Consider the following 21,695-nt stretch of genomic DNA (forward strand, 5'->3'; position numbering starts at 1 on the left):
GGGACACTCAACTGGCACGGTTGTGTCGAGTTCTCTGCTGCACTCATCTATAAGACCCTCTCCACATCATAATTATTATTTACTATTTAATTTTATTAGTCGCTTTTTTGCCATGGCAGCTTAGAGCAACTTACAAAATGACTTACAGAACAACAAAACATTTGTGCATCAAAACTGGGGGGGGGGGGTTTAATATACAGTAAAACATGGCACCCATTCTAAAAGGCTACAGACAGTTAAAAGCCAAAGGGCATGGTTTAAAAAAGAAGTTTTTTTGCCTGGTCCTGAAGATATATAACAATGGCCCCAGGCGAGCCTTCCTGGGGAGAGCATTCCACCAGCAGGAAGAAAAAGCCTGTTCTCATGTTGCTAACTTCTGGACCTCACATGGAGGGGGCAGAAGAAGAAGGGCCTCAGATGATGATTGCAGGGTTCAGGTCGGTTCATATGCACTTTGAATTGGGCCCAGAAACTATTTGGCAACCAGTGTGGTCAGGATAGGATTGGTGTTATAGATCAGACCTTCTTGCCCCAGGTTGCGAAATTCTGCACCTGTCAAAGTTTCCAAACTGTCTTCCAGGGCAGCTCTTCGTATAATGAGTTGCAGTAATCTAACCTAGAGGACTGTGCCTGTCCAAATAGAGGCACAAGTATATTTAATGCATAGAATGCCAAGCGGGGACATCCCTGCCATAATAATAATAATAATAATAATAATAATAATAATAATAATAATAATAATAATTTGTACCCCACCCATCTGGCTGTGTTTCCCAGCTACTCTGGGCGGCTTCCAACAAAGATTAAAACTACATTAAAACATCAGTCATTAAAAACTTGCCTAAACAGGGCTGCCTTCAGGTGTCTTCTAAACATCAGATACCGTAGTTGTTTATCTCTTTGACATCTGACGGGAGTGTGTTCCAGCCCCGACCATCCTTGTTCATATGGCACAAGGACAGAGGAGGCTGCCTTATACTAAGTCAGACCTTTGGTCCAACTTAGCACAGTGTTGTCTACATCACTCGTCTTCAGCTGGTGGATTATTATTATTATTATTATTATTATTATTATTATTATTATAGGTCTCAGGGCGGTTCACATAAAAGATCACAACATACATAATCAGAATAAAAACAACAAACCAATAACACCCTCCCCCCAGAAAAGAGCGACATTTTAAAAGGGCATAGGATGTCAAACAGATCAACCAAAGGCGTCGTTAAGAAGAAACGTTTTTGCCTGGCGCCTAAAGGTAACTTCATGATCCCTGGAATAGCTCAGTCGGTAGAGCGTGAGACTCTTAATCTCAGGGTTGTGGGTTCGAACCCCATGTTGGGCAAAAGATTCCTGCATTGCAGGAGGTTGGACTAGATGACCCTGGTGGTCCCTTCCAACAGTACAGTTCTATGATTCTATGATATACTGTAATGAAGGCACCAGGCGAACTTCCCTGGGGAGAGCATTCCACAAATGGGGAGAAACTACAGAGAAGGCCCCGTTCTTTTGTTGCCACCCTCCGGACCTCGCAAGGAGGAGGCACACAAAGGAGGGTCTCAGATGATGATCTCAGTGTCCGGGTAGGTTCATATGGAAAGAGGCAGTCCTTGAGGTATTGCAGTCCTGAGCTGTTTAAGGCTTACTAGCCGGACCCACAGCCTGATCCAAGGTGGGTAGCCACAGGAACACTACCATGCAAATATCTCTGGTGAACATTTAATAAATGGGTCCCCCAATGCAGGTTTTGGTTAAAGTTGTGTTCTGGGTCTGAAATGATGGCCAACCATCATTTCAGATGGGGGTCTTTCCGAACCCTACCCAGAGATGCCATGTCCCCTACCTGGGACCTTTGACATGCAAAGCAGGAGCTCTGCCATTAGGATACAGACCCTCCCCCATCCTAATTGCATCATTTTCCTTTGCTAAGGAGCCGGTTTGAACTTATTCGTCAGGCGCTGCTGGCGGAGAGCGGGGAAATGCCGAGGCAATCGGTGCTTCTACGATGAAATTGAGATCAGCACGTGCTACCACACGAAAATAAAATGTTGCCGGGAGAAGGACTGAGAGGCGGCGGTGCCGAGACTGTGACGGATGACCTGGGAACCTGGGCGAGAGTGTCCTGAGCGACCCGACGCCTGAAGTCTGCATGCTCTTTTTTAGGAAAGTGGTTTCTTCCAGCTCAACAATTCCACTGTGAAACGGAGAGGAAATCAGGACCGCTGCGTGACTGTGCGCATTTATGCACCCTCTGGCATTGTCTTTCTTTCCTCTTTTTTCCTTTTAAAGCACTCGCAGCTTTTCCAACCCATGGTGTCAAGCTGTAGTGCCAATCCCTCATTGCAAAAACAAATCATAGATTTATATAAGAAATAAATGATTCTTTTTTATATAATAATTTAAAAAATGAGACCTGTGTTGTTATAGGTGGCCAAGAATTGTGGGCAGGCACCTGGGTAGGGTGACTCAGAACATTGTTCTGGACTCCCCACTTCTCTGAGGACTAAGACATTTCAGAGTCAGCAACACTTAGCCCGGTTGGGCTTGATTTGGACGGAAAGCTCACTGGAAATTGGAGTGCTTTTCTTGCAATCCTTGGGTTTTACAGCATGAGTGCATCTTATGCGGGGGTTCAGCTCTGAGAATTCCACATATGCACAGAAGTCACATATACCCAAATCCTCAGAACCATAGATCATAGAATCATAGAGTTGGAAGAGACCACAAGGGCCATCCAGTTCAACCCCCTGGAATGCAGGAAACACCATCAAAGCATTCCTGACAGATGGCTGTCAAGCCTCTGCTTAAAGACCTCCAAAGAAGGACACTCCACCACACTCCTTGGCAGCAAGTTCCACTGTCGAACAGCTCTCCACACCCATGGTCAGTGGGAGAGAGAGAGAGAGTCCATAGTACAGTGGAGCCTATGTTTTTGAGCATCTTGGAAGCCAAACGATTTGGAATCCAAACGCCAAAAACCCGGAAGTAATTGCTTCCATATTCGAATGTGCCTCAGAAGCCGAACAGCTTCCGAGGCACATTTCTCTATTTTTTCCCAATGGATTTTGCCAACCACCCATTGATCCTTGGTTTTCGAACGTTTCAGAAGTCAAACGGTCTTCCAGAACGGACTACGTTCAAAAACCAAGGTTCCACTGTATCCCTGAAGCCAGAGTGCTGAGCAGACCTTGTCCCCCAAGCAAGGAGGAAAGCTTAAAACCTAGGCACTAGGTAACCCAGCTCCTGCCAACCTAGCAGTTCGAAAGAACACCAGTGCAAGTAGATAAATAGGTACCGCTCCGGTATACCTGAATCTGGTTTGCCAGAAGCAGCTTAGTCATGCTGTCCACATGACCCGGAAGCTGTCTGCAGACAAACGCCGGCTACCTTGGCCAGTAAAGTGAGATGAGCGCCGCAACCCCAGAGTCGTCTGTGACTGAACCTAACGGTCAGGGGTCCCTTCACCTTTACCTTTAACCCAAGTGAATGAGGTGCAAAAAGAGATTTTTAAGCTCTCTGCCTTGCTTGGGCATTAAGGTACACTCAACGCACCAGCTCTGGGAAGCTAGCGGTGCTTATGCAAGTTCTCACAGCCAGTAGGAAGAAGCTTTTGATGCCTCAGAGGCTCTGTGTGTTGAATTCTAAAGCTCAACTTGAAGAAAGCAAGCCTCAGCTTCAGGATCTGTCCTTCCAGTGAGCACTCAGGGCTGATTTCCTTAAGAACAGATAGGTTCTATCTATGTTCTTGCACATTTGGAAATCTCATAAACTGTCAGGGGTACCACAAGGTACCCATTTCACAGTAGGAAACTGACAACACTCAGAATGTAAACTGCCTCCAGCAAGCAAAATACTTATACCCCCTCCAAAAAACGAAAACAAAACGCACGCACACACACACACACACACACACACACACACACAATGCCGGCAAAGGAACAAAACAGGTAATATCTCCCAAATGAACAATAAGCAAACCTTTAAAAAGCAAATAACATTGTCTTACTGCACTGGCACATGAATAGGGAAGCTTGTGGTGCTATGAAATGATCCCATATGTTTGGGAGGCAGTGATATCATGCTTGACATTGGACTGAGCAAATACCACGTGAAGGTACCTATGTTCTAAAGCAAGTACTGTACAGTACTTTTGATATTACATTAGACTACCAAATCCTGCCGCCATAGGTGCTTTAAAAATAAGGCACACGTGCTGATGTGAGTCACGATATGAGTCATGTTGCCTAGTTTTAATTTACTGAGCTGTAAACCTGTTGGAAGTGTGCATTGGCTCTGTTTGAAATCCAAACTGGGATGCTTCACAGTGTTTTTATATTTCCCTGAGTTGGGTGGCAATGTTAACAAGGCACCCTGAGTCAGAGGAGCACTCTCACTCCCCAAAACTCTTGTGTTGCTCTGCTGACTCAGTCAAAGAAGCACACAAAATGCTGCAGACTCCTTTGTGTTGTTAAAAGAGAAACCAAGCGGACACATTTTAATGGACAGGTTTAGCTTTTAAACAGAAGGAATTATTTTACCAGTTTATTCAGTCACGGTGCTTTGGGGAAAGTAGAATACTGATGAAATTGTTGGTTTCACAAGCTTGCCTATTGCTATTTTGCAAGTTCTGCCTCTCCAGAGCAGGGTGCTTAGAAGAATGGATCAGAAAACACTTCAAGTCACAACAAGCAGAGCAACTACTTTAATTGTTTTATTTTTATGCTGGGGGTGGGCTCCTTGTTCTTTTTGAGTTTGCATTTGTGCTGAGTTTTAGTTCTAGAGAACTTACAATGTTTAGAGCACAGTGTTGTCACTCTTCATTCCTTCCTTCTGTGGCAGTGAAAAGTTCCTTTTAATTCTTGGTTTTGTAATGTCCTTAACTTCCCCACCCCACCCCAAGAGCAACCTTAAATAGACTCCTGGCGCTATAACCTATTTGTCTTCAGTGTGAAGTTTTCTTTCCCAGGAAACGTCATCCCAGCAATTTTCTGATTGATTTCCCATAAGAAACTCAGAGAGGTTAAGTGATTCCTGTTTTCCCATCCCAAATCTGTAAAGACTGCCTTCCGTCTGAAATTTGGCAGGATTCATGTCCTCAGACCATGGCAGCAAATTTCATCCATTCTCACCAAATACAAATAAAAAATAAAAAGAGATGCCTGAAAATTTTATCCACTTCTGTCAAAAAAGTCCCCCATAATAGTAAATGGTGGGAAACAGAGCTTTGTTTTTAACAAAGCTGCTTCAGACCCAAAACATGAGTTGAATCAGGCAGACAACAGAGCGACTTGGAACAAATTAAGCTGTTTCCCAAAGTAACATATACAAACCAAATTGGTGGTCGGTGCACACCCCTAAAACTTGTTCTAGACCTTAAAAACTAAAGACCAGTTGAAAAGTCAGGTCTCCTTTTCTGCCAATTGAAAAGGAGTCACAAACATATGCAACCTGATTGGCTAATATCACTCTAGAATGAAGCAGTCTTGAAACAAGAGGCTGCTAGACAAACAATGGCCTTGCTTTTCCAGCCTATGGGGAAAGAGAATTTCATTCTCTTATGTCATACTAGGTGTTCCAAGCATGAGGTGGTTAGAACCGCAGTGCGAGCAAAGCACCACAGGGCGTCGAGGGTAAGAACTGTCTGATGGCTGTTTCGTTGTCTGGTAGTTAATAGTATTTGTGATAGAACCTGTGTGTTGAAATGTAGAAATGATCTGTGTGGATCTTCCCCCAACACTGGCCCTTTCATCAACCATAAAAACTAGAGAGGGCCAAAGCTTTGGGTTGTGTTGCCTGTTCTTGAGGGTGTGTTGAGTGGCATTAACAAATTACGGTTACTCTAGTCACTGAGCCCACTTTCTGTGATGATCAAGAACCAGTAATTACCTTGTGGATTTTTGGAAGAACTGCACCTCAGGGGGGTGTTTTTCCCTTTTATCTGTGGAGACAGACAAAATAACAATCAGACCAACACCACTGGCGGTCAGAGGCGGTTTTAGGGTAGCACGAAGGGTTCATCCGCACTGAGGGCCACAGGGGGCACTACAACAATGGAGAATGGAGTGAGAGAGATGGGGGAGAAAACAATTTTTAACACCACACAGGGCACTGCTGGAATTTGACAGCCCAATGTCTGCCAATGGTCCTTGGTTGTCTTTCTGTAAAACTCTTGATGAATGAAGAATGTATTGGATTTATTTGACCTTCTTTTATACTATTTTTTCATGGTTGCTTCTGCTGCTACTAAAATTTCTTAACCACCTGAGCGGCAGGCCTTGGGCTCTCACATTTCAGTGGTGCCCTGTGTAACACCAAAATTTTCCTCCCTCCCCCCCCCAGTCACCTCTCACCTTCCATTCTACATCATAATTATGCCCCCCCCCCCGAGGCTCTGTGCCCAGTGTGACCGAACTGGTCACATTCCTCTAAATTCCTCTGTCCAGCCTTTACCATAAGGTCCCATTGTGGGTCATATCAATGCAAAAAAGAAAACATGAAGACCAGTTAAACAAATTTACAATTGACAGAATAAGGTGCACCCAGTTTATTTGCAGTGTTAGCTATATAAAGCATGGCGTATGATATCTCGCTAGATTTGTGACTTTGAATTCTCAGAAAGTTCACAGCAATGGAGACTTGCATATTGGACTAGGAAACCAAAATAGTCATAAAATAAGATATGCCTTTATAGAAACCTTTTGGCTTCTGCTCTCATCAGGAATTTGAAGCTGTTAAGTGTATAAGACAGGGAGGAGAAGGGGCTGTTTTTGAACAAGGAGGATGGAGAAATGTCCTCTGAAGGCGACACCTGCAAGAGTGCTCTGAAACCCTGTTGAAAGTTATGCGTTGCTTTCCAAACCAAAGCCACTAGATGCTTTTCAACAGAGCTAAACCTGTACCCTATCATGGTGAACATATATCTCTGTCCACCGTTGGTGGGAAACATTTGGATTGTTCATTAGAGACAGAGGTTGACTGGATGTGGGGAGAGGGCTGGTGGGGAGAAGGAAGGAAATAAGAAAAGAGGCAAAAAGGGGGAAGAAAGGGCACAATCCACCCCCAAAAAAGGTTCCATCTCTTTCCCTACATATATACTTTAACTTTCCCCTGTTTCAATTTCTGGATTTATAAGAGGGTGCTTGATTTTGACTGGGAAAAGGCAGGAGATGGAGAGAGGAAGATTCATCTGGCATTTATTTGACACTACCTAGTTGTTTATTTACTGACCCCCTTCCCCTTTTGCATAGTTGCTACTGCTAGCGGTTCATTTTATGGCACAGAAAAGGTTTACCGCTGCCCCAACTCCTTTTATTTCACCTTCCTAGTTACCCTGGAGAGTGACCCAGCCTGACCCAGCCATGAGGAGTTTCCACCTCCTGGTTGCCCTATTCCTTGCAGTGCTTCTGGTGAGCCCAGGTAAGATGCACAGAGATGGAAGTCACTAGCAAAATGCCTCTCTAGCTTATAAGTTACCTAAGGTAGACTCGGAAATCACAATTTAACGCAACAGGCTCAAGGTAATATGTGCTTTCAAATATTAAGCTTTGGTTTCAAATTCCAAAACAGAATGAGGCTTAATAAATCTATGCAGCAGGGAGTCCTTCCTTAGATTGGCACTTCAGGGTTCAGGATCCTGGCATGGTCCTGCCAAATATTGGTGGAGAAATCCATCAAGCTTCTCTTTTACACTTCCTTGCTCAAACTGAAGAGTGGCGGGTTAAGGACAAGCCATTCTGTGTAGTCCCTGCACCTCCTTCCTTTGATCAGCTGCCCTCCTGGTACAGCAAATTAGGAAGAGGCGCTTGATCCTTCCAGATTCTTGGATTTGAGCCCAGCAACAACACCTGACAAGAGAGTATTGGAAAGTGGAAAGGAGATCTCTCTGCAAATCATTCTTGAAACATCTGACTGTGGTGTTTTTCCCCTGATTTGGTAAATTGCATATGGAGTTTTTATTATCTGCTTATTTGATTTCTTACTCACCCTTTGCCCTAAGGTCCCAGGGTGAGTTAAAGCAACAGTGCATACAGTGGTAAGAACACATACAACCGTTCCACCTGGAATGGTTTGGCGTATTTCATCATTGTAATAGAACAATGCAAAAGCGGTGGGTCACACAAAAAGAGAATGCCATAATTGTCAAAGGATAAAGCAATGCATGGTCATCACAGGTCGAAAGAGAGGCAGTGTGGGCTAGCAGTTAGAGTGTCAGGCTAGGACCTGGGAAACCTGGGTTCAAATCTCCACTTGGCCATGAAGCTCCCAAGGCGATCTTGAGCCAGTCACAGAAGATGGTAGACAGACCTCTTTGAGAAAGGTCCCACACTTCTGAGGGGGGCAAAACTAGCACAAAAAAAAAGCCCCACCTGTGGATTTTAACAGTTGAGAAGGTCAGTGGGTCTCCCGTTTATAGAAGCAGCCTATCTCCAAATGCCAGATGTTGAGGATGAATAACCGAGAAGGCGTAGCCTGCCTGACCCAGCAAGCCTGCCTTCAAGACATTATGTTCTCTGCTTCCTTCTTGCACAGGAAATGGGGAGCGTGAGCCCCGCTATGTGAGCCACTGTCTCCGGAGAGGAGGGATCTGTCGATATGATGACTGCAGTGAGGGCGAGGAGCAGATCGGCACCTGCTACCACCACACCATGATCTGTTGCCGGGATGAAGTGGTTTAGTGGGGAGAGGCAAACTGAAGAGATCCCCCCAAAAAGAGAGGGTTCCTCTGCTCCCTTTTTCCAGTTATGAATTAACCTTGCCAAATGTTACACACACACCCTCCTAATTAAAATGTATTTTCTCTCTCTTGCATTTCTGTTTGCTACTCTCTGACAGTGGTTTGCACTTCAATCACCCTTGTTGTTCTAAAATGTTCAGGGACCAGCAGTGAGCTGGCTGCTTGAGAAGTAGAAACGGGGGAAAACAACCACCTTGGAATAAACCCTTCCACCACCCCATCCCCAAAATCATAAAACTTTGTGTTTTGGAGATGGCTGGTGAGTTTGTTGTTGTTGCTACCGTGTTGATTTGTTAACAAACAAACGATATTGCATACATTACGAGAAGAAGGAAGGCAAACAATAAATATATTAAGCCATAAAGAGTCACAGCCTAGGAGGACCATAGTGCAAAAATTAAGCACAGCTCCAAAGGGATAATAAAGTATTAGTTCAATCAAAGATTCCCTTTACAAATAATCAAGATTTATATAAGTATTCTCCACCTGTGAGTCGCAGCATCGTTGAGAATAAATCTTCTATATAGTCTTAAATGAGCCAGACATTTGTATATTGATGGCATTTGTATATAAGTGACCACATGCCTCAATATCTGTATAATATTTTTTTAATGCCATATATTCAAAAAAATGTCACTCGAGCTCTGCCCTTTAGATACTTTCGGTTTGTGAGATATCTTTTCAAGAAGGGCAAGCTATTATTCATTAACTGCTCTTCCACTAAAGCTCCCAGCACAGGTTTCAACATTGCAATGCAATGGTTGGCATTCACCTGTCTCAAGAGACAATGAAGGAGTGCACCTTTGGGGGTGAAGTCAAACTGTTGGAAGGTAGCAGCACCTGCTGTAGTTGTAGAGACAGATATGGGAGAGACATGTTTTGTTGCAGCCGGGGGCAGACGAAGATGTCCAGTTTTGCTGCTGCAGGTACACCATGGCATTTCTTCTCTCTGCATTCCTCCCAGCGGTCTTTCCTCTTCTGGTCACTGCTGTGGATACACAACCTGACTGTCTATCTACAGGCACTGTGGTCTTCTGCAAGCGATTCCCACAGGGCAGGGTTAATGATGCCAGCCTTCATGTCATGCTTGCAGACATCTTTGCAATGCAGAATTGGTCTCCAAATGGGCCTGGTGCCTCAAGCCAGCTCCCTGTACAGCCCATGGGTCCTACATCCTACTTATGAGTAAATACAAAGTTACTCTTTTAAAAAATAGCTTAGATGTGAAAGGGCTTAAGAACAACCAGAAAAGGAGAAAAGTGGTTGCAAAAGTCACTCAACATCTCCCATCCTTTCTGCTGCTCAGGGAAGAGTGAAACAAGAGGAACACCTGCCCAAACAGTTGGAAATCACTACTATTAATAATAATTATATTTGTTTGTTTGTTTGTTTGTTTGTTTGTTTGTTTGTTTGTTTGTTTGTACCCTCCCATCTGGCTGGGTTTCCCCAGCCACTCTGGGCAGCTTCCAACAGAAAAATAAAATAATCGATTAAACATTAAACATGTCCTCTAAAAGTCTAGTAGTTATTTTTCTTTTTGACATCTGCTGGGAGGGAGTTCCACAGGGCGGGCGCCACTACCGAGAAGGCCCTCTGTCTGGTTCCCTGCAACCTCACCTCTCGCAATGAGGGAACCGCCAGAAGGCCCTCGGTGCTGGAGCTCAGTGTCCGGGCAGAACGATGGGGGTGGAGACGCTCCTTCAAGTATACCGTGTTTCCCCTTTTTTAAGACACCGTCTTATATTCATTTTTCCTTTAAAAAACCCATTATGGCTTATTTTCAGGGGATGTCTTATTTTTTTATTAAGTATGGTACAGCAATCTACATTTATTCAATTATAATTGTGTGTTCGCTTATTCCCTAATTGGTAGCAGTCCTAAACATACCTTACTTACTTCAACTAAGACTCACTAAGCTCACAGTAAACATGCATAGGATCCATCTCAATTCTTGTCATCAGAAGCATTTCCCCCTTCCATTCTTTGGGAAACAAATAGAGCCTCAGTGCCTTGTTCTGCCCACAGCAGGGATGAGATGCAAGCAAGCAACAGCCGACCCACTATTTTAGGAGGGGCAGAAGACATTGAGATGGCATTATATATCTTGCCCAGAGAATCTAGGCGCTATGGCTAAACAAAGGGTTGAGGCTTCCAGCTGGAGCCCCACCACGTTCTAACCTTATTTAACGGAGGAAACTTTCCTAGGCTCCAACAAGGCAGTTCGTCCTGAACTCTTCTGTTTAAAACAAGAGGGACAGAAGCCAGGAAAGCTCCCTCAGTTTTGAATCACACATCTTAGGAACCGATTTATTTTTTAAAAAAACGCCCGGATCAGATGGCCCCAAAATATAAAGACGTGCCGCTTCTGCTGCTGCGTTTCCTTCTAAACGCGCAACAGAGGGGCTGCAGAGTCTCAGCCACTTGCAGCGCGATCCTATGGCTCCTAACTCAGAAGAAAGCCCTGTGGAGTTCAGCGGGGCTCTGACAGCCAGGGACCAGCTTTCGGCTGCGATCCTGCTGCTGCTGCTGCCGCCGCCACACACATTTCCCCTGGAGGTAAAGCGCGCCACTGAATGTGCAGGATGGCACTGTGCGCGAGCGAGGGGACGAAAGTTAACTGACCCAAACGGCAGATCCCCAAACCAAAACGCACAGTCGGATCAAACGCCTGCGCCTCCTTTTGTGCATTGCTTCCTCCCTCCAGCCCCGCAAGAGGGTTAAAGGCAATAGGGCAGCCCAATTCTATGCGGAGTGAACCTCCATCCGCCTGCGCTTCAGTGTGCTGGACCCGGGAGCGGGAGACGCTGTAGCGAGGAGAAGAGGCAGCGATGGCAAAGGGGGAGGAGGAGGCGGGGGAGGAGGAGGAGGAGGCGGTGGAAGTGGCTCCAGCTTCACCTCCTTTCCTCCCTCACAAGGCTTCTCAGGAGCCCCGGCGCTAGGCAGAACCTTGGGCCAATGATTATATACTGTAGGTGCAGAGTTGCAGCCGGACGCTGAGTGCCGCTTCCTGGCTCCCCCCCCCCTGCGGTTTCCCTGCGGTCTGCCTCGATCCGAGGCCAATCAGGCTCCCGCATTGCTTCGTTAGATCGCCTTGAAAAAAATCAAAGCGGGGCAATGGCGTGGGCGGCGGCCGCTTTTGCTCTTTTCATCCAGTTCCTCGTCTAAATGCTTTCTTCCTCGTTTTCACTCGGGTTCTTCAGCTTTCCTTTAATTGCTGCTGCTGCCGCCGCCATTGCTATTGTGCTTTTTACTGCAGAGTGGATCCGGCGGCCTGCCGGGTCGGCGCCGATCAGCGCTGCGCTGAGCACCGGATCGAGGAAGTGGCCTGCAGGGTCGGCGCCCAGCAGCGCCACACGGAACACCACCTCCTCAATCCAGCACGGCGCTGCTGGACGCTGACCCTGCAGACCGGCTCCTCGATCCGGCACTCTGCGCGGCGCTGCTGGGCGCCGACCCTGCAGGTAGACCTATGGCTTATTTTCGGGGTATGTTTTAAATTTTACAAAGTTTAAAAATCCTGCCCTGGCTTATATTATGACTACGGCTTAAAAAGGGGGAAACACGGTACTGGACCGAGGCCATTTAGGGCTTTAAAGGTCAGCACCAATACTTTGAATTGTGCTCGGAAACGTACTGGGAGCCAATGTAGGTCTTTCAAGACCGGTGTTATGTGGTCTCAGCGGCCGCTCCCAGTCACCAGTCTAGCTGCCGCATTCTGGATTAGTTGTAGTTTCCGGGTCACCTTCAAAGGTAGCCCCACATAGAGCGCATTGCAGTAGTCCAAGCAGGAGATAACCAGAGCATGCACCACTCTGGTGAGACAGTCTGCAGGCAGGTAGGGTCTCAGCCTGCGTACCAGATGAGTTTATGGACAACTCCAAACATCCTTTTTATTCCACATTCATGATGATTTGTGCTCACAATGCTATTGGGGCAGTCGCAAGTGATTCCCGCTTTCAATACTCTGGGTGCCTGCCAAAGTTTTGGAGCAGCCGCTCTGCTCGCAGAATCATAGAATCCTTATCAGTGCACAATCCAATAACTTCCTGCTGAAATCCCGATCTTTTTAATACCACAAATGCTCTGGTTTAATTTCATCCCCCTTTTGTTGCGCTGTAGCTCCTTTGGACATTGATAACCAGGCAGCATCGGGGAAGCATCACAGAACGAACGAAAACAGGATAGATCCAGCAAAGGTGCACTGATTGTACAGCCAGCTCAAGACATTTTGCTGCCTGAGGCAGAGGCAAGATAGCATCCTCCCTCAAGGTGCATATTGAAGCCAACTGGACTAGTGGTTAAATCTTACTCCAATACAGGTCAAAGGGTGGGACCTTCCACTGCACTAGCAGGCTAGTGTAGGCTGTCTGAGAAAACTGCTTCACTCTGCCTCATCATAGGGCCGGCCCTGACAGAGGGTGCCAAGAGCATGTTTCAGAATGCACTGTTATAGAAAATTATAAGGGGGGGAAGTATCAGGACACCATTATTAGTGAACAGAGAGGGGTGACCGAATTTGACAGCTGCAATACTCAGAATCCTGTTCAACGCCATCTTCCCCATCTCCGCTCCGCTTCAAAGACCCTAAACCCCTCCCGCTTGGACTCAACCCTGCCTTAAGGAAGGCTTAAGGATCAGCATATGCACTCATTTCCACATGACTAGCAACCCAGGTGGCGCTGTGGTTAAACCACTGAGCCTAGGGCTTGCTGATCAGAAGGTCGGCGGTTCGAATCCCTGTGACGGGGTGAGCTCCCGTTGCTTGTTCCCAGCTCCTGCCAACCTAGCAGTTCGAAAGCACGTCAAAATGCAAGTAGATAAATAGGAACCGCTACAGCGGGAAGGTAAACGGCGTTTCCATGTGCTGCTCTGGTTCGCTAGAAGTGGCTTTGGCATGCTGGCCACATGACCTGGAAGCTATACGCTGGCTCCCTCGGCCAATAATGCGAGATGAGCGCGCAACCCCAGAGTCGGTCACGACTGGACCTAATGGTCAGGGGTCCCTTTACCTTTACCTAGCAACTTGGGAGCCATAATTCCCCATCAATGGTATCTCATTCACAATGGAAGACTCCTCTGAACAAAAGACAGTGATCAACCCTTATGAAAATGTTAATTTCTCTTTGTGTTTAGGAATTCACACCTGGGAGGGGTGATAGGAGGACTAGGAGAGGTGTCAAAAGTGCTCAGATTTCTACCTCGAACCCTCCTTTTTTGTGAGGTATTGATTACATAGCTGTGATGTAGGAATGATGTATTGGGGGCGTTTCTTGGTGATGGGAAAACTGATAAAAGTGGAGGTTCTCTTTTGTTCTGGGTTCCTTCCTTGTTCTCCTGCGTGAGGGGAAGGACCCTGTTGCAACAGCAAATAAAGGCTTTGCTTCTCAAACTTCTCTGGTTGGCCTCTGTTATATATTCTCCGACCGATGGAGAACCCAATAAGGCTCTTGTGTACCCCATAAGGGAATAAGAGCAGATTTTTGCTTAGAGCAGCACCTACCACAAAACACCAGTTTGTGGTGACCCTCTCTTCCAACATAAAGATTATCCTGAAGCAGGCAGGCCACCTTAGGCCAGGTTTTGGTTCTGCGGCTTTTGAGACGCAGTTTGCCCCATTTCCTGGATACAATTGAAACCTGATGTAAAGGGAGAATAATTTCTCCCAGGCTCCCAGCCACAGGAACAAAGTGATCTCTGGCTATTGAAAGTGTCACCAAACACTTGGGCATCAGCCAGCCAGGTGGCTGCTGTTTGAAGCTAAGCTTTTGCCAGCCTTTCTCCAGAGTTTGAGGAATCCCCCCACCCACTCAGGGTCAAAATGACCCAGAAGGAGGGAGGAGCAGGGAAACAAGAGAACTTTTTCATCGATACTGCTCCTTCCCTCTCTCTCTCTCTCAAACACACACACAGCTTCTGGTAAGCATTTCTTAGTGAACCCAGACACCTGTTACTTTGGATTTCTCCCATGTCAGACGGCTGGGTTGCCATCGCAATGCAGACATCTGTATTCTTGCTGCTGCTGCTGCTTCATCATCATACCTCCATCACTCTGGCTGCTCCAGGTGAGATCTTCCAAAATGTCCTGGAGAGGTGACATAAATCAGGCTAAGACCAATCCTCTGAGCAGGGACATAGCAAGGGAGTGTGATGGGGGTGGGCCGACCCGGGTGCCACCCTGGGGGGTGTGACACTCAGTGTGTTCCTCCCTGGCCCGCCCCTTGCCTCCACCTGCACATGCACAGTCCGTACGGGCTGGCGCTGGCGCACGGCGGCCTCACGGGCTGCAGCTCTCGCACGGCACCCCGTTACAGGCCGCCATGCGCCAGCGGTGATCCGTTGGGCCACCGCACATCAGCAGCGCCCCTTGCAGACTGCACACGTGCGGCATCCCATGCGTGCGCACTCCGTACAGACTGCGCTTCTGCGGCACCCTGTGCGGAGTGCGCACGTGCGGGATGCCTCCGTATGGGGTGCCGCACAGGTGCCGCACCCGGTACCAGCTGGGCTAGGAACGCCACTGCCTCTAAGGATGTGCGATTGACACGTGTGATGCATATGTGCAGCTTTTGATTCCCTATCCCTCTGTGAGTGCATTCACACTTACGTTGATGGGAGGTGATAAAGCGGTCCCGTCTTTGACACTGGATAGGAACATAGTCACATGGGAAGCCCTGTGAGAGCCAGTGTGATGTAGTGGTTAAGAGTGGTAGACTCGCAATCTGGGGAGCCGGGTTTGTGTCTCTGCTCCTCCACATGCAGCTGCTGGGTGACCTTGGGCTAGTCACACTTCTCTGAAGTCTCTCAGCCCCACCCACCTCACAGGGTGTCTGTTGTGGGGGAGGAAGGGAAAGGAGAACGTTGGCCGCTTTGAGACTCCTTTGGGTAGTGATAAAGAGGGATATCAAATACAAACTCTTCTCTTCTTCTTCTTCTGTGCTCTCCTCTAGTGCTTTTTCTGTTGCAGAGCTAGCATATGCCTTATTCTGTGTCAGGCTATTGGACCAGTACTGGCTCTCTGACTGGCGATTCGGTCTCCTAGATCAGTTGAAGAATGCAATTTCCGTTGTGTGCCTGGACCCCATGAACGGTCTTAATGAATGGATTATGATGAAGTTATCCATGCATCTCGAAAAGTAGGCTATTGTCTACATTATCCACCCACCCCACGCAAACCTTGAAGAATCTTCATGGCTTTTTCTGCAACAGACCAATACAGCTGCTTTTCTGGAATTCACTTCGCCCTTCTAGTAAGTCATTCTGAGCGGCCGGCATGGGCTGTTGTTTCCTAAACTGGCGAGCCTCTTTCTTCTTCCCTGCAGGGATAATTCAAGACGGAAAGCCAGGCTGCGACTCTCTGCACCATAACTGCAGAATGGGATACTGCTCTGAGAATGAAATCCCAAGCGGCGGGTTTTGTTTCAAACCGGTAATTATATGCTGCAGAAGTTTGCCTAAGAAATACAAGAGCTCTGAGGAAACACAGGAAGTGGCTCCTTTTGGAGACGTTCTGCGCAATCTCTTCTAATCGGTAGCATGCGGCACTTCCCAAATTGTATCTCCAACCTGCACAAGATGTTACAGATGGGAAAGCATGACAATTTGTTTCCTTTGACGAGTGTTCCTTTTGACCAGTCATGGAAGTTAAATATGAGCCCTGCTGGATCAGGCCAACCAGGTACCTAGGGGAAACCCACAGGCAGGACGTGACTGGGAAGAGTTGCTGTGACCACTAGGCCTGCACTGTTTAGATTTCTTTGAATAAAGAGTTAACTTCACTGACACCTTGTGACTTATTGATGACCTGCTCCGGGCTCCAGCTCCTAACACCTGGTGATCCATTCACCATTTGCAGGGTGGGCACCTGATGCCAGGTGATTTATTAGGTGGGCAGCAAAGAGTATTCTTACAAACGTTGGGTGCCTGCCGCTCTCTTTGCTGAGCAGTAGCAAGAGCCAAGGGAGTCCCAGGCACCCACAAAGGGTCTGTGTCCCTTTGGAGAATGGAAGACAAGGCGGAGACTGTAATGCTTTAAGAAATATGGTTTATTCACTTACAGTATTTGCACCTTCAATCTGCATGGAGGGAGTCCAGATCTTACAGCAAGGCAACAGCACAGGAATCTTTCTGCCTGCCTGCCCAAGATGGATCTCAGTTCTTCTTCCTCCCAGCAACCTTTGCCCCCACCCTCCAGGAGTTCCCCTGGCAACCTTCCAAATCCCCAGTCTCTGTTCACACCTGGGGTAAGAGGGAAGGCGTTCTCTTGTACATTGTTAATGTCCTTCCATTGTTCTTCTAATAGCAGTAGCTCAGCCCGGTTGTTTTGCATGAGCTAGCCCAGGATTTCCTTTGCAGCTTGCACTCTCTCCCTTCATATCACAAATAACCCAAATCCTAGCATTTATTGCAGCATCTCACGATTTGATAAAGGGGATGAACTGAAGCTAGGAATTGTATTGCAGTTATTTAGCAGTTACAAAGAATGGTGTGCAATTGTAATTGTATTGTATTTAAGTTACTGCAAAGAATGTTTCTGCAAGTAAAGCTTTAAAACTTAATTTTTTGGGATAATAATTTATCTTTGACACAAAGGGTCAGATCAGAGAGAGAACTTCCACTGGGTGCATCTACAAACTGCCCCCTAGAGGAGACGGCAGCCCTTCAAAGAAGGCCTCTGGATCAAAGGTTTTGGAGGGTGGACTGCAAACAATGTTATTCATTGTTACTGTATATTTATCTCCCACCTTTCCTCCAAGGAGTTCAAGGTGGCAAACGACAACCCTGTTAGGTAGGGTCAGCTGAGAGACAGTGAGTAGCTCAAGCTAACCCAGTGAGCTTCATGGCTCATTCGGTATTTGTTATACACCGCCCTGGGGTATTTTGATAAAGGGCAATATTATAAATTGAATAAATTATTAATAATAATAATAATTGAACCTTGGCCTCCCAGGTCCTAGTCCCAACACTCCCCAACTGTCTCTTGATGAAGTGCAGTTGACAATCAGATTGAAAGCAATTTCACGGTGGACACAAACATAGGGCTGCCATATGTCTGGACACTTCTGGGAATCGAGCTGCAAAATGATGGATTTTTGCTGAATTAGAAAACCCAGATGTATGGCAAGTAGGGGAAGAAGAAGAAGAAGAAGAAGAAGAAGAAGAAGAAGAAGAAGAAGAAGAAGAAGAAGAAGAAGAAGAAGAAGAAGAAGAAGAAGAAGAAGAAGAAGAAGAAGAAGAAGAAGAAGAAGAAGAAGAAGATTTTAAAATCCAAACAAAAGGTCAACTACTTTGCCCAAGGGAAAATAAAAAGCTCAACAACTTTGTCCAGATTTTCACTTTTGGGAATATGTCAACACGAAGCGTGTTCTGAAGCCCTTAACTCATCCTGCTAAGAGTCAGGCAAAATAGCTCAGCTGGGGGCGAGTGGGGATCATAGAATCGTAAAGTTGGAAGGCACCCCCAAGGGTCATCTAGTCCAGCCCCGTGCAATGCAGAAAGCTCAACTAAAGCAACCAAGACAGAATGACCAATGGACTCTTGGAAGAAGTCCTGCCCCATTGCGTGTCGACGTCACAGGACATCCCCCCAATAAATCACACATCACACAGAAATTTAAGTTTAAGGTTTTTGGCATTATTTTGGCCACAACCTTATTCAAAATACAGCCAAATGTGAGTGGTTGCTTAGGCATTGGTTCATCCATCTGTCCCCCGCCCTGGGACAGATCTGACATCCCTAGCCGTCTAGGGAAGTCAGTAGGTAAACACCCCCTGAGAGAGGATGGAGCCGTGTGTCAGGCCTTTCACCTCTCTCCGAATGTTCCCCGGGGCTCTTGCTTTTGCATGGCCCTAGCCCCTTGCGGGGGTACAGACGAGAGCTCGTCGAGCCCCAGGATTCCTTTAACGGAATACCCCTATAAGCAGCAGCAATTTTGAGGGGTATGCCCAGCCTTTCCATACCCCTCCACCAACCAATTTTTTAACCAATGCCTAACCGCCAACCTTACAAGTTGTGACGATTTGCTACGCAGTAGGCAAAAACCAAATGGCACACCCAATCAGCCAAATGGACAAAATTCCTACCAGGCCCCTGCCCCAAAGCAGGCGACCCCATGACAGGCATAGCAATGTTAGAAGCAAAAGGCCCTTAAAGAGGTTGGGCGGGCGGGAGATCCGTTGCACTGGCAAAAGTGAAACTAAAAGCTGCACACAAAGAATTTATACCCGCTATCACTATCAATCATTAACTTGCAACATGACCCCCCCCCCCACACACACAAATTGTCCAATCGCCCTGTGGCCATTAGACTATTCTGCCCAGCAACCCCAGGGGATGTCCTATTAACCCCTACCGCAAGGCGTGCTCTCAATGAATAGAGAACCCGATTTGCCAATTTAGCCTGTGGTTTGCGGAGTTCCGCCTTCTCTCCCTGCCAAGGGGAACCTGTCCCTTCACCTCCCATTTCTCTGTTTTGTTGCTTTAATAAACTGTTGCCACCTTGCCTGCCAGTGGGCTGCTGATATGGGAAGCAGGAGTGGGTGGGGGGGGTTATCTTCGGGTAGGTACTATACCTTTGTAAGGCAAATACAGACTTTAGTAGCTGGAGACCAACAGCTATCAACAAACAGCTTATGCAACAAACACACATCTAGGGCCAGATGCGATCAGTGTCCTCAGTTGCCATCTCCTGCCAGACAGGAGACTGGGAGAAAAGTCTAGTCACAGCTACACCATACATTTAAAGCACACAGCTCCCTGGGAACTGTAGTTTGTTAAGGGTGCTGGGAATTGCAGCTTTGTTCTGCTGATTGGTTCCCAGGATTCGTTGGGGGAAGCCCTGTGTTTTACATCCATGGTGCGGCTGTGATCTCTTGTCTGGAAATTCCACAAAACTGGAGCAGGGAATTCATTGGTTAGAGGGAATCCCTGGTTGGCGGGGTTCAGCTTCATCACACACCCACACACCTCCACCAGCACTTTGCCTAGGTATAATTTACGCAATTAATCAATAAGGTATAATCCGATAGAGGCTTGCCCGATTTCTGTTCAACAAATCTTCACAAGTGGAACTGTGGTGGGGGTAGCATTCCAGATGCTGGAGAGAGACCCCCACCAATCAGGAGAACATTGTGACTCCGCGTCGGTTTTCCAACCACCCACAAGCAGTCAGCTCAACCAGTGGCATAGCAGGGGGGGCGATAGGGGTGGTCTGCCCCGGGTTCCACTCTGGGGGGGGTGACAGTCGGCGCCCCACCCCATGACTCCCAAGCCAAGTCCCTCCAGCCTCCCAGTAAAAAGCCTGCTTGGTACGGTGCGGTGCAGCGTGCTGCAGTGCGCCGAACGGGCTTTTTACCAGGGGGCTGGAGGCTTGAGAGTCGGGGGCGCCGACTGTCTTCCCCCTCCAGCTCCAGGGTGGCACCTGCCCGCCATGCCGAGCGAGGCTTTCTACCTGGAGGCTGGAGGCTCCGTTTTGAAGTCGTGGGGGGACGCGATCCCCCTCTACGTTGTACACATGCACAGCTTCGTTACATAGCAATGCATGCGTCATTACGTAGCGACACATGCGTCATTACGTAGTGACGCCACCCCCGGCATAGCAATTTCCCACCCCGGGTGACACAGTGGCTTCCTCCACCACTGAGCTCAACCAAGGCTGGTCGGGGGGGGGGGCGCCTGATGGTTTGAACACACCCAGCTTCAGTCATGTCTGTCGGGAGTGCCAGTTAAATTCCTGCATGAAGCAGAGGGTCATATTGTGATAATGCCTTATCTGCTTGCCTTTTCTGGGTAGCTTGGCCATATCTTTGAGATGGTAAATACTTCCTGAATCTCTTACACATATTGAGAGAGTGCTCAGCTTAACAGATACTTGCCAGACTGTATTTGAAAGGGGAGGTGTGAGCCCCTGCAGTCCAAAGACAATTGGAAAGCTTTTCCCATTTCCTTCCTCCTTGCAGAGAAATATTTGAAGTCAATTTGTGAGAGTCAAAATGGCCTTAGGATTGTTCTCCTGCACTATTTCAGACACGTGGTTTATATCATGGGTAGGCAAACTAACGGTGGGGGGGGGGCAGATCTGGCCCAATCGCCTTCTAAATCCAGCCCACGGACGGTCCGGAAATCAGCGTGTTTTTACATGAGTAGAATGTGTCATTTTATTTAAAATGCATCTCTGGGTTTGAAATATACTCCGAGTCCTGTAGTGATTTCATTGTCTTTATTGCAGCTTGTAAAACAGTGATTGAATTTTCCCCAAAACCTCAGGCTTTTATATACAATATTTACAACATGAGTCCCGTCTGATTGGCTGATTCTGCTTCCCTCCTGGAGCCTGATTGGTCTTTTCCTGCAAGCCAAACAGTTGTTGCACTCTAGGATCCTACTTGCCTATTGTTCTAGGATCCAAGCTTAGTGCATAACAAGAACACAGACAAAAAAGGTGTAATTGCCTAATTCCTAGCTTCCACTAAGCTGTAAAAGCTCCTTCAGTAGCACCTTAAAGACCAACTAAGTTTTTACAGTATTTTGGTATGAGCTTTCGTGTGCATGCACACTTCTTCGTGTGCATCTGAAGAAGTGTGCATGCACACGAAAGCTCATACCAAAATACTGTAAAAACTTAGTTGGTCTTTAAGGTGCTACTGAAGGATTTTTTTTATTTTGCTTCGACTCAGACCAACACGACTACCTACCTGTAACTGTAAAAGCTCATAAGTGTTTCCACTCTGCTGAAAGGGCTTCGCAGCCTGTTAACTCTCCTATTTCTCCCACACACGTGGGGCAGGAGGTTTAAATTTTAATTTAAAGATTTAATCCTCAATCCATCTCCATCGGTATGTGAGGCGAAAAAGTAAACAGGCCTGATTTTGAGACCCTGATAACCCAAGACTCAACCAAGGGCTGGTGGAAAGGAGGAAAAAGTGAAGTTGGAATGAAACCACCTTGCAGGTCGAAGACAACCCCCGGC

The 21,695-nt window shown here is 47.1% G+C and overlaps 1 protein-coding gene and 1 long non-coding RNA gene across 3 annotated transcripts; one reads left to right on the forward strand and one right to left on the reverse strand.

Annotated features, from left to right (window-relative positions):
- Window positions 1–1,542: 1,542 nt before the first annotated feature.
- LOC118082982 (uncharacterized) lies at window positions 1,543–16,862 on the reverse strand. 2 transcript variants are annotated; one of them, XR_004692329.2, is made up of 4 exons: window positions 16,786–16,862; window positions 15,336–16,294; window positions 14,676–14,813; window positions 1,543–5,935 (listed from the first exon to the last, which is right to left on the reverse strand). It is a non-coding gene; the product is annotated as an uncharacterized LOC118082982 (long non-coding RNA). The 2 variants fall into 2 exon arrangements; XR_009557402.1 differs by lacking the exon at window positions 1,543–5,935 and having other exon boundaries at window positions 12,323–14,813.
- LOC118082980 (beta-defensin 11) lies at window positions 5,529–8,672 on the forward strand. Its single transcript, XM_035110891.1, is given in 4 exon segments — window positions 5,529–5,569; window positions 5,571–5,627; window positions 7,334–7,413; window positions 8,527–8,672. Coding segments are annotated over 4 exon segments (324 nt in total).
- Window positions 16,863–21,695: the final 4,833 nt, after the last annotated feature.

The sequence above is a fragment of the Zootoca vivipara genome, chromosome 3 (assembly GCF_963506605.1).
Source record: "Zootoca vivipara chromosome 3, rZooViv1.1, whole genome shotgun sequence".
NCBI lineage: Eukaryota > Metazoa > Chordata > Lepidosauria > Squamata > Lacertidae > Zootoca > Zootoca vivipara.